The 13,295-nt window shown below is 37.4% G+C and overlaps 3 protein-coding genes across 3 annotated transcripts; all 3 read left to right on the forward strand.

Annotated features, from left to right (window-relative positions):
- The first annotated feature begins 643 nt into the window (after positions 1-643).
- On the forward strand, positions 644-3,949 carry LOC107428084 (pollen receptor-like kinase 4). Its single transcript, XM_025078194.3, has 3 exons — positions 644-1,769; positions 2,072-2,716; positions 2,916-3,949. The coding sequence occupies exons 1-3, from the start codon at positions 1,088-1,090 to the stop codon at positions 3,497-3,499; spliced, it is 1,911 nt and encodes a 636-aa protein (XP_024933962.2). The 5' UTR covers positions 644-1,087; the 3' UTR covers positions 3,500-3,949.
- Positions 3,950-5,109: 1,160 nt separating this feature from the next.
- Positions 5,110-11,025, forward strand: LOC107428085 (U-box domain-containing protein 35). Its single transcript, XM_025078193.3, has 10 exons — positions 5,110-5,438; positions 6,027-6,151; positions 6,267-6,388; positions 6,767-6,975; positions 7,113-7,158; positions 7,344-7,632; positions 8,168-8,278; positions 8,356-8,784; positions 9,049-9,807; positions 10,300-11,025. The coding sequence occupies exons 1-10, from the start codon at positions 5,252-5,254 to the stop codon at positions 10,372-10,374; spliced, it is 2,352 nt and encodes a 783-aa protein (XP_024933961.3). The 5' UTR covers positions 5,110-5,251; the 3' UTR covers positions 10,375-11,025.
- A 257-nt stretch (positions 11,026-11,282) lies between these two features.
- LOC107428086 (uncharacterized) lies at positions 11,283-12,947 on the forward strand. The gene is made up of 4 exons (XM_048462219.2): positions 11,283-11,442; positions 11,565-11,807; positions 11,910-12,060; positions 12,217-12,947. The coding sequence occupies exons 1-4, from the start codon at positions 11,389-11,391 to the stop codon at positions 12,753-12,755; spliced, it is 987 nt and encodes a 328-aa protein (XP_048318176.2). The 5' UTR covers positions 11,283-11,388; the 3' UTR covers positions 12,756-12,947.
- The last annotated feature ends 348 nt before the right edge of the window (positions 12,948-13,295 follow it).

The following is a 13,295-nucleotide window of genomic DNA, read 5'->3' on the forward strand; positions in this document are numbered from 1 at the left end:
ATTCCAAAATATCAATTTCTTTGTATGGAATTTTGATGATCGGAGAGACGAAACGGGGCTGTTTGGCAAAAGGACAACTAAGTGAAGAAAGCTTGATGGATGAATGAGAAAAGATGAGCCAGCTTTAGGGAAGGGTGATGAAGGAGAAGAGAACAGTCGGGTGAAGAAAATAAAGAAATAACATAAAATAAAAAAAAAATGTCAAAATATTTAATTTGGATATAAAAATATTTTGGGATTATTAAAAATTGAAAGGGTAGGAAAAAAAAAAAAAAAAAGCAAATGAAGGGATAAAAATCGTGAAGCTCATTTCTATGGGGGTATTGGACCAAATTCCTCTTAAGAAAAAATATAGCTATAATGTTATAATTGATGTATCTTTGGGTTGGGTGCGTTTCTCAATAAACACTGTGCTCCAGCCACTCCACCAATTGCGTGGATCCCTCAGAAAGTAGGCCCAATGGATTCAGTGAATGGACCTACTTCAGAACCACTTTATCACTGGATACAAGTCCAAGTATAAAATTTATTTATTTATTTATTTTGATTTTTTAATGAAAATATATATGCATGACTGATTGTCATATATATGATTATCGCCTCCGAGATATCCTATAATTGGCAAAACATACCCAAAAAACAACAAACACTAGTCTTGAATTCAAAGGCTGCCCTTAGATATCTCACCCAAACAGCTCAAACCCTTTAAAACAAAAAAAACTAATTTCCCTGCCTGCATTGTCATGCAGCTCTTGCAGACCCTTCTCAATTCCACCAACCCTTCAATTTGGTTTTTTCCTAATTAACTTCTTCTTCTTCTTCTTCTTCTTCATCATCATCATCTCATAATTAAACCCCCACCGTTTAATCACATTTTTCTTCCCCTTTGGCCTTTTTGCATTTTCATTTGATCACAACATTATATCTCAATTGCCAAAAAAAAAAAATCACAAAGCCTAAAGCCAAAACCAAAAACATAGATTAATTAGCGCTTCATGCAATCAAGGGTACTCCTTATTGGTCATCATATTCATCATCATCTAATAAAGAGTTTTCCTGGCACAGTTTCTAGGTTGTTGGGTTGCTAATGGGCGTGCGCGAGGCCAGGCTTCTCCGCGCACCAAATCCTAATATTTTCTTCTTCATCATCCTCTTATCATGTTATTTCTTCATGTCTTCATCATTTGCTGGATCAGACTCTGACGCCCTCTTGAGTTTCAAGGACTCCTTGTCCAACACCAGAGCTCTTAGCAGTTGGAGTCCCTCCACAAACCCATGCAAGGGAAATAGAGGAAACTGGATTGGAGTGCTTTGTTTTAATGGCACCGTTAGGGGCTTGCAACTCGAAAACATGGGATTAAAGGGTACGGTGGATCTGAATTATCTGGTCTCCATGGAAAACTTGAAGACCATAAGCTTCATGAACAACACATTTACTGGTGCAATGCCCGATATCAAGAAACTTATATGGTTAAGATCGGTCTATTTGTCGTACAACCATTTTTCAGGAGAGATACCGGAGGAAGCGTTTTTGGGTATGAGATTTCTAAAGAAAGTGTTGCTCACAAACAATGAGTTTAGTGGCAAAATCCCTCTGTCTCTCACCGCATTGCCTCGCCTTACCGAATTGAGGCTGGATGGCAACAAGTTTGAAGGCCAAATCCCGGATTTTCATCAGCCCAGTTTGAAGAGCCTGAATGTCTCCAATAACGAATTGAATGGTCCAATACCACCAAGCCTTAGCAAGATGGATTCAACTTCTTTTTTGGGTAATTGTTCTTCAAAATCTCTCTTGCTACTGATTATATATATATATATATCCTACTTGTTAGTTGCACAACCATGGAATTACATATATATTCAGTACCTACCTACCATTTGAATATAATTGCTGAATTTAGCTAGACATTAATGGATTATCAACTCTAATTTATATTTGAATAATTATTTTTCTGATTATTTACAGAACAACAAATTAATTGTAAAGAAATTAATGTAATTTTTAAAAAAAAATTCATTTATATAATAAAAACTAAAGAGGGGGACTAATTTGCAAGGACATATGATGCAGGAAATGAAAATCTGTGTGGAGAGCCGTTGGGATCATGCAAGCCCCCAAAAGTGTCCCCTAGCATTCCTCCTTCCATTCCCCCTGTAAAAGTCTCAGGAAAGAAATCGGTTCGAAATATCGTCCTAATTGTGGTGATTCTTGTGTTGGTAGCAGTGGCATTTGCTGCGGCTTTCATCATATCCCACTTGAGGAGGCAGCAGGGTTTGCTACATGAGAATAAAACTCCAACATTATTAATGAATGATCATAACAAGTATGCAGCATCCTACGGGAGCCCAATGCAAATCAAGTCACCGGAAACCCATGCACATCCAAGGAGGTCAGAACAGGGGAAGCTGTTCTTTTTGTGGGAGGATAGAGCAACCTTTGATTTGCATGACCTGCTTAGAGCAACCGCCGAGATCCTAGGTAGCGGAACATTTGGGGCTTCATACAAGGCTACCATATTGAGTGATAATGTGGTCGTCAAGCGGTATAAGCAGATGAACAATGTAGGTAGAGAGGATTTCCATGAGCACATGAGAAGGCTAGGAAGTTTGACACACCCCAACTTGCTTCCTCTTGTGGCTTATTATTACAAAAGGGAAGAGAAGCTTTTGGTTTCTGACTTTGTTGAGAATGGGAGCTTGGCTTTTCATCTTCATGGTGAGTTGTTTTAACTTAACTCTGAATTCATCGTTTTCATCTTTGCTGTTGTGTTTTTTTTTCTTTTTTTTTTTTGTTGGACATATATATTAGGGGATGGATGAGGGTTTTCCTCTGCGTTTCAAAATTTGCTTGTGATCTTTAATTTAGTCCTTAGTCCTTAGTTCCTCTGTATGTAAAACTTTTCTACTTGGTTTAGGCAATCACAACATAGATGATCCTGTGTTAGACTGGCCAACTCGGTTGAGAATCATCAAAGGCGTTGGCAAGGGCTTGTCTTCCTTGTACAGCACCCTACCCAGCCTGGTTGCAGCTCATGGTCATCTGAAATCTTCAAATGTGCTCCTGAACGAATCCATGGAGCCCCTGCTTAACGATTATGGTTTGATCCCGGTCATCAACCAAGACCACGCACAGCACCTCATGATGGCTTACAAGTCACCGGAATTCGCTAAATATGGCCGGATAACCAAGAAAACTGATGTGTGGAGCTATGGAATTCTGATATTGGAGATGTTGACAGGCAGGTTCCCAGAGAACTATCTCACCCAAAGGCATGACCCAGATGCTGATTTGGTGAATTGGGTCAATGAAATGATCAAGCAAAAAAGAACCAGCGAAGTGTTTGATTCGGAAATGGAGGGAACCAGGGACAGTAAAGGGGAGTTGGTAAAGCTCTTGAAGATAGGAATGAGTTGTTGTGAGGAGGATGTGGAAACAAGATTGGATTTGAATCAGGCAATTGAGATGATTGAGGAAGTGGATGAAGGTGAGAGTGATTGAGAAACTTTTTTGGTCAATCATAAAACTACATTGTTTGGGAAGGGGTTTGGAGGATTTCAAGAAGATATATATGTTTTTTTGGCGATATATGAATTCTTTTTGTGAGTGCCTATGGCTGGTTTGGCCTTTGATAGCAGCTTACATGAAGAGTTTGCAGTGGTATATATATACACACATATATACCATGCTTGTAGCTTCCTAAACATGCATAAAAACAATGAAAAAAGAAATTCAATGGTTTTGTTTGTTTGTTTGTTTTTTTTTTTTTTTTGTTTTTTTTTCCTTGCATTTTCTCTTTTTTTCTTTATTTTTAAGGTCAGGAAGTAAATTGTGTTGGAAATGTAGAAGTTGGGAGACACTGACGCATGCATATATGTGTCATGTTGTTGTATATTAAGGCGCTTTTGTTTATAGAACAAATTTTAGAATTTTTTTTTTTTTTTTCACTTTCTCATCTAAAAAGAGGGGGAAAAAAAATAAATCTAATGTTTTTATTTTTGTTTTACTTGCTGCTTTTGTAATATCTGAAAATATATTAGTAATAAAAACTAAAATTGTACTGACCTTATATTATAATAATTACTTAGCAAAAATAAAAAATAATTAGCACCATTCTTTGTTCCATCCATTAACTTCCATTTTTTAACACATTAAAAAAAAAATCATCTTTTAAGAATTTCACTTTCCTTAAATGCATTAAAGACGACTCTTATTACAATATAAAAATCATGAATCAGTTTCCATCTTTTATAGCTACCAACTAAAAAAAAAAAAAAAGATCCTTTTAACAATTTTTACTTTCCTAAATGCATTAAAGAGGCTCCTACTATAATGAATTAAGTAAAAATGGTAACTTCACCTGATACTCAGTTTACCAAAAGCTTAAAATTATTTGAAACAATTTTTATTTAAAACATAGCTTTTCAACCATTGTTCTTATTTTTCATGCATTTCAATGGTCCAAATTTATTTATCTTTTCTAAGAAAAATTTTAAGCCTTGTTTTTTTTTTTTTTTTTTTTTTTAACTCTTACATTCAAATTAACATCCCTTCTGATAAATTTTGGTGTATCTTTTAGCATAATAATTTTATATGCAAGATTATTAATAGTTGATAATTTTCAAATTAAAATCTTTTTTATCTATAATTGAATATTCAAAGAAGCAAAGTAAAGTTGCTTTAGTAATACAATAAATTATGCAGGCTAATTCTCTTACACATCGGTGACACAGAAAACCACCTGGATAAAGTTATTGCATTTGCAATGCATTTTTATTTTATTATTATTATTGTTAGTATTATTTTATTGAATTGCTAGTCTTGAGGTTAATGAACATTTTTGTTGTGAGCTATAATTGGCCTGTCAGAACTAGTTTTTCATTCATTGGTTCATCCAAAATTTTGATAGAGAGGCTTTTTTTGTGGGGCGGAGGATCTTTTATACAAACCGCCAACTCTCTTATTTAGGACACCCTTCATGTTTTATGTGGCTTCTATTTGAGAGAAGCCAAAATAGGAAAAACCCAACTGCTCTCAACAGAAAATAAGACATATGAGAAGTCGTTTTTTGGCAAAGGAATATAAAATTTAAAGTGTTTTTACACAGAGAGAGAGAGAGAGAGAGAGAGAGGTTTCATTATCTTGTTTTCAGAAACGAAATGGTAAGATGATGGGTGAAGTATCAGAGTAGACAATTTTGAGACTTGTACAAATTAACGTTTGTGTAGTTTTTCTTTTAATTTGTGAGAAAAAATGTGGCAAACAAGGGGAGGAAATGGGCTAAAGAAAGGGGTAGGAAATGGTTTGGTTGCAGTGGCTATAGATAAGGAGAAAGGGAGCCAAATTGCTCTCAAATGGGCTGCTGAGAATCTACTCTCCAAGAGCCAAACTGTTGTCCTAATCCATGTTCTTCATAAGACAACCTCTACTGCAGCTTCATGTAATTCTCTCTTTTCCCCCATCTCTTATTTTTACAACATTAGTTTCCCCACCAATGCATGCATGGTGTATGATGATAGACTTTTACAAAAAATGAAGCAAATTAAAATATCCATTAGATTTTGCTACCTAGGTTCAGAAATGTAATCAAACAGACGCCCTTTTGTTTGGTATATAGGCTATGAGAGCCAGTTTTCAGTCATCTGAGAGAGACCCATTACACAGGTCTAGCTTTCAGCAAATTAAACAAGTAAGCAACTTTGATGATCACCCAAAACAAAGTTTTGAGGCCTTCACTAGAATCCTAGGCTTCTCCCCATTTCAAAACTTTTGTTGAATATTTTTTAATATTGCACGTCTAAAATATTCAATTCATAATGGCGAATTTGGAAAGATTGTATCTAAAAGAGGTGGCGTTGTAACAGAAATAAACTTGTTTGTGTAACTATAGGAGGGCATGTATATATAATACACAACTTGCAAACAAACCAAGTGTTAAGCACTTTCCATGCCTCTTACTCACCTCACAGCTAATTTTACCATCCAAGCCTGGAGTAGTAAACTAACAACTTGTTTTTTCTGCCTGCAGTAGGCGTAAATCATGCCGTTGTATGTGATGGAAACACCACATCTGGATCACCACACAAGCAGCAACTTGAGAAGCAAAACAAGGATCTTTTCCTTACCTACCACTGCTATTGCACTCGTAAAGATGTAGGTCTTTCTCCTCTACTTTCCTTCAATATTTAGCTATTTGCCAACTTATCTTCTACTTTTGTAATTTGTTTCTCTCTCTGCAACCAATTTTTTCTCTCATTATGTGTATCAGATACAATGCCTTGATGTCTTACTTGAAGACACAGATGTAGTCAAAGCATTGACAGAGTATGTTTCCTATGCCGCTATCGAGTATTTGGTTATGGGGGCTCCATCAAAGCATGGATTTATCAGGTAAGTAAAATAGGAAAATTAATTGCTTCCCTTGATCTCAAAGTAAACTTACCATGATAGAGCTCATAATGAGAACCAAAGAAGATATTTCAGTAGCATATGAAGAAGCATTTATAAGCAAGGGAGAAAAGAACAGTTGTATAGAAAATGATACAAAACTAGTATATGAGTAACATACCAATAGAAAATCAAACTCTCCTTGAGCACACTATTCAGCAAGATTCAAGGATTAGGCCAGACTTGCTAGCGTTCAGTGGATCTTTTGCTAGAATATTGATTATTATATTTGAATTTCATGTTACCTATAGATAATTGTTGGCACAGCATATATAATACCAGCTTGCTTTGAAAATGTTAATAGATTTTTCTTTTATGCAGATTCAAGGCATCAAGTATTCCGAGTAGTGTATCAAAAGGGGCACCTGATTTCTGCACCGTTTATGTCATTTCCAAAGGGAAGATATCGTCACAGCGGAAAGCTTCTAGGCCGGCCCCATTTGCTTCTCCACTACTTGACCATATAGAGAAACTAAGTAAACCTACTGTTAAGTCAACCGACACACCAAAGAAGAGTATGAATTATAGAGGTTTGTACCATTCAATTATAAAAGCTGAATTATAGAGGTTTGAACCATTCAATTATAAAAGCCTTGTGAAATCTGTGCTGATCTACTGCCAACTGAAATAATTTTTTTTTCCCCCCCCCTCCATATTTATGCACCAGGCAGGGCATCATTCAAGCCTCATCATTTTCCTGACGAGCCAATGAGGCAAGTGACAAAACATCATTTTGATTAAGGATGTTGTACGAGAGGTTAATTATAAAATGAACTGTGTTATGTATGGTGTTGCTACAATTGCCAATCCTCTGTCATGAACCAAAAGGTTCCACTGCTTGGTTGAATGCTATGCAATTTTTCTAAGGATCTAATCCCTTCATCATGGCTGATATCAGGTCACCGGTAACAGCAAGAGCTTTATATGGAAGGCCTAGTGGCGGGTTTTCAGAGTCCGATACTGACATATCATTTATAAGCTCTGACAGGCCAAGCACCGAATGTGCCTCACCTTTGTTCTATGAGTATATGGATCCTAGAACCTCACGGATTTCTACCAGCTCAGAAAATAGTTATGGATCATTCCGCTCGGGCATCAAGTTCAGTGATCTCAGTTCCCTGCATGGTCGCTCATCATTTTCGCAAGAGAGTGCCAGGACTTCTTGCTCATGCTCATCCCAAAACTTGGTAAGGTCATGCACTCCTTAGAAACCATCTCTCCTCAAAGAAACAATACAAATAGCTTTCTCATTGTCATATACTACATACAACTTGGATTTCATCGGAAAATATACCAACAAAAGTAATGAAAATAAGAACAAATCAGAGAGATACAATTTTTGGAAAGGTGCCAAAAGCAACTAACTGATAACAATTTTAGAATAAGACCCATTTTCTGAAATGTGCAGTACACTGGATCTAGCACATGACAGAAAAAAACTGACTGGTCACAAATTGATTCATAAAGCATAAAAGTATTTACAACGGCATCAGGATTTTCATCAATTTAGAAAAGGATATGTCTATGCGAGTATGACCATGGGCTTAATATGAACAATCATATAGGTTATTACTAATGCCTCACTTATTTTTGAAGTTTGAACATTTTTCGCATCTTTTCCTTCATTCGTTAAAGCAATATTAGTTTCAAATTATATTCAGCGTTAAGCACTGCATGAAGAAAGGGAACTGATAAGTTTGAGTTTTTCTTTTACTTATTAAGAACGCAAGTGAGGAAGTGGAGGCTGAAATGAGGAGGCTAAAGCTAGAGCTAAAGCAAACAATGGACATGTACAGTACTGCATGCAGAGAAGCACTAACAGCCAAGCAGAAGGTAATAAAAAAGCATCATATCTCGATGCCATCAAAACTTTCCATATCCTATTCTCTGTAACACGACAACCACTGCAGGCAATGGAGCTACATCACTTGAGACTTGAAGAGGAACGAAGACTGGAAGAGGCACGACTAGCTCAAGAAACTGCATTGGCAATTGCAGAGAAAGAGAGAGCCAGGTGCAGGGCAGCCATAGAAGCAGCTGATGCTGCTAAGAGGATTGCAGAGTTGGAATCACAAAAAAGAGTGAATGCAGAATCAAAAGCCCTTAGAGAAGCAGAGGAAATGAGGAAGGTGCTGGGCAATTTAGCTCAAAGTGATGTCCGGTACAGGAGATATTGCATTGAGGAGATTGAAAAAGCAACAGATTACTTTGCTGAATCTCGCAAGATTGGGGAAGGAGGTTATGGTCCTGTTTACAAGTGTTTCCTTGATCATACATCGGTTGCAGTTAAGGTTCTACGCCCAGATGCTGCTCAAGGAAGGTCACAATTTCAGCAAGAGGTCAGTAAACTGACAAATTTGCTTAATCAATCTCCATGTTCAAATATAAGTAATAGCCATTGTATAGTGAGCGAAGGTGCTCACCACCAAGTGGTGCTGGTGGTGAGCACCTTCTCTCGCCATAGCATTCCTATTATGATTTATGTCACATAAGGTTCAATAAATATCATAATCATCCTCTCTATCTCTGTGTCTCTTCATCAACATATGAAAATAAGTTTGACATCCTAATCTGGTACCTCTTCTGTTATAATTAAAATGCAGATTGACGTTCTTAGCTGCATAAGGCATCCTAATATGGTACTTCTTCTTGGGGCCTGTCCAGAATATGGAATTCTAGTCTATGAATATATGGCAAATGGAAGCTTAGAAGACCGTCTTTTCCGGAAAGGGAACACACCAGCTCTGACCTGGCAACTTAGGTTCCAAATTGCTGCAGATATTGCCACAGGCCTACTTTTCCTTCATCAAACTAAGCCAGAACCATTAGTCCACCGAGACCTCAAGCCGGGCAATATTTTACTAGACCACAACTTTGTGAGTAAGATTAGTGATGTTGGACTGGCCAGGCTAGTCCCTGCTGTTGCTGAAAATGTTACACAATGCCATATGACATCAACAGCAGGAACTTTTTGCTATATAGATCCAGAGTATCAACAGACAGGAATGCTTGGTGTGAAATCCGATGTCTATTCCTTAGGAATCCTGCTCCTGCAACTGATAACAGCCAAGCCTCCCATGGGGCTGGCACATCATGTTGAGAACTCTATAGAGAAAGGCACATTTGCAGATATGCTGGATCCAGCAGTGCCTGATTGGCCACTTGAAGAAGCCATATGCTTTGGAAAGCTAGCCCTCAAATGTGCAGAACTCAGAAGGAAGGACAGGCCTGATCTTGCTACTCAAGTATTACCAGAACTTGACAGATTGAGAGCACTTGCTGATGAAAAGACAGACCATCACTTGTTGAGAAGCAGTTCTGGTCTCCCTCCACATCCCAACAGTTTTGCTTCCAACCACCAGGTGAGTTTAGAAACAAAAATATGTATATATATATATATCTATGAAACGCAGAAGCCTCCGGACAGACAGCATGAAATAACGGTGCTTAAGTTCATCGAACAGTTAAAAAGGGGGGGAAAAAAAATCTTCTCCAATCCTGACTGAAACTCTGTTTTATGGAAACTAACGTTAGTAGTGTAGAAAAATGAGGCTAGCTCATTTACATCGTCACATGCCAAGAAACCAGAAACAATTTTACCAAGCATTATAAGGAAGTAAACCATTTTCCACTCCATTTCAAAAAAGTATTAACTGTTTATCTAAATGCTAGTGGAAGAGCTGCTTATGTTGTTCTATACTTCCAAGTACAGGAACACATATGTTGTTACCTGGAATGCAAGCATTGATAATCAAACTTCAACATGAATAAGGGCCTGCCTTTCTTCTTGTTAATTAAAAATTGCCCCATGCATGGAAGGTATATGACATTGCAGAGAAATATTGTTTTTGCAGGATGTTCTTAGCGATCCTCAGATTGTGACTTCAGAAAGTTTAATGAGTCAATCAAGCACATCATCAGCCATTTGAAATCAATATGTGGAATGAAAAACACATTGGCAAAATGGCCAACGGGGAATCAACTTTAGTATAAAGATTAAATATAGGCAATGCTAGTTCAAGGTCAATGTGGGCTTTGATACAGTAAAAAAATAAAAATAAAAATAAGAATAATAATAACACATCCGATATAATGTCCAAATTTTGTTCCTAGTGAAGTTGCTGCGTACATTTTCTTCTATGTATCAAATTCAAGGTTCTGCCAGACTGAACTTCTTTTGTTATGTAAATATCAATAACAATGAAATGTATATGACATGTAAATATATGTACATTCAAGTTTTGTCCAGGCCTTCCTCTACCCTATCTTAGGGCCTTAGGCCTTGGTTGAAATATACAAAAGTTGTATAGATAGCGAGTCTTTAAGCTCTTTCCAAAAAGTTACTTGGTCTTGCAAGCCGTGCCAAAAATTTGCAGATGTAAAACTCATGGAAAAGGAATGGATTTCATTTTCATTGTTAGCCTAAAGTTTATTCTTGTTATTTGTCTCTCCTTCATTTTATTTTTCATTTTTCAATTTATTTTTCTAGGCACAAGTCTTTGGATTGAAAACAGGATGAACATCAGTGCTTGCGTGGGGCATGGTCAAGGACTGTTTAATTACAATAACAAACATTATTGTAAAATAAAAATAAAACAAAACCAAATTAAATAATAGTAATAATAATAATAAACAAATTAAAAAAATAATAAAAAATATAAAATAGAGGGCAACCGCTTCTTCAACGTTCAGGGTATATGGCAGATGGCAGAATGAAGACGAAGTGTTTGGACAGGTCGTGCTTTTTCCACAAAGAACGTGGCACGTCCAAAATAAACTGTAACTAGGGAAGTTTCTGGTTGTTCACTACATATATATATATATATATAATATAATATAATTATATTAGATTTCCAGACAACCAAACAAACAATTGTTTTTCCGAAGAAAAAGACACACGATTCTCAATCACAATCATACTGCAAGTCTAGTAGTAAATAGTAATGGGACAAGGCCAAGAAATCAAGACCAGAACTGAACCCCACCTTGAAATTCAGGTCACTTCCACTGCTCAGCTCTCTGTTTCTTCCCCTGTTTCTCTCTTAAATTGATTTTTTTTCCCCTCAATTAGAACTTATTTGAATTGAATTACAGTGTTTTCGGTGTAACAACATTGCAGGAGAGAGGGGAAATATTCTTCTTCTACAGGCCAAAAGTTGACAAAGAAGAAGCTCACGGCGCAGAGGATGTGCAACGCCTTTACATAGTTCTTCGCCCAGAGTCAGGTGAAAGGCCAGTTGAAGACAAGCAAGACCCTCACTCTGGCAAGGAAGGTTCCATCAACACCAAATCCAACAATTCCGATCAAAATGGCTCCGGAAAGTCAACTGCAATTGCGGCTGAAGGTGGTCATGGCAAGCAGGTAATATTCATGATTAATTATTTCAATCTCAATATATATATATATATATATATAGATATATAAACCACACTACTTCTTTGCATGTTGGTACGTATTGTTCAGCAAGTGAAGATTGAGAAGCAACCCTTGCTAAGGTTAATAGTAATGGGTCGAAAAAGCCTTCCTGATCCACGCAAGAGAAGTCGACCTTACTGGGGTTTCGTTGAGATGGTCACCACTGATGTACATCATGTCAAGACTGCTCTTAAAGGAGGTCTCTCTCTCTCTCTCTCTCTCTATATATATATATATATATATTCAAAATATAATATGAATAATTAATTGCCTGCCTAGTTTTCATTCATGGATATCATTAATTTGGCTTTACATATATGCATGTACATATAAATAAACATCTTACTGGGGGCAGAGGAATATGATACATCAACCAGAGGGCACAGGCACAACTCTCCGGCAAGAGCACTTGGAGAAGGCATTTACCGCATCTTGAGGCACAATCCAGTCAAGAGAATGCACACCCACTTGATCTACAAGCTTGAATTCCCACCAGAAGATGAGAAGAATGAGCCCCAGGAGTGTCTCAATATCGAACGCCAGGCCTCTTTTCTTATACAGATAAAGAACCCGGATCAGCATGCCATAAGTGCTGGTTCCGCTGCCTCCTCCAGAGGGCTTCAGAACAAGCGCAAGGCCATGTTTCCTGCCCACCTGCAGGGTCAGTTCGGCCAATCCAGATATGCCCCCGCTGACCCCCCCGATTTCTTGAACTATGAAGGCTGTGAGTTCTTGCTTATTTCGGCTTCCGATGACATCGAAGACGAGTTGGGTTTGGACTTGAAGACAGAACAAGCACAAACAGGGGAGTCAAATGAGTCTTGTTCTGATTTGGTGAAGACTTTTGGTGAGACTGCTTCCACCAAAGCTCTTTTCCAAGGCACTTGGGTTTGACTTTTCACCAAAAAGGACACCTGGCCTTTTTTCTTGTTTTAATTTGCATAATAAGAAAGTTTTGGTTATGTGTATGTGTTAGTTTAGCTAGTTACTGCTGTAGTTTACTTTCTTGTGTGGTATGTTGTTCAAGTATGCCTTTTTCTGTGTGTAAAATATCAACTCTCTGTATATTGTCAAAGGCGTTTTCAATTTCCGTTTGCAACTTGATGCTCAATCCCTTGAACCACACAATAACTATAAAACTAGTGTGTGTATTTCTAGGCAAAATCTCGTGGAGACAAAATGAGTGTTAAATCTATTTGACTGCATATCCAGAGTGGTCCAAATTTAGACATTGGGTTTATTGATCAGCTTGATGATGTCCGAACTATCAACATCATTGCGGTTCAAATATTGCCTACTTACAGTTCTATGGTAAGCAAGCAAAAGAGAGTATAAGGAACTAGCCCTCTGGTTTTCTGTTTTGCGGTAAGTACTCCTAGGGATCAAGAGGTCATCACTGATCAGGATCATTAGGGCCCTCAGAAACATTAAAAC

Source organism: Ziziphus jujuba, chromosome 12, assembly GCF_031755915.1.
Source record: "Ziziphus jujuba cultivar Dongzao chromosome 12, ASM3175591v1".
Lineage (NCBI taxonomy): Eukaryota > Viridiplantae > Streptophyta > Magnoliopsida > Rosales > Rhamnaceae > Ziziphus > Ziziphus jujuba.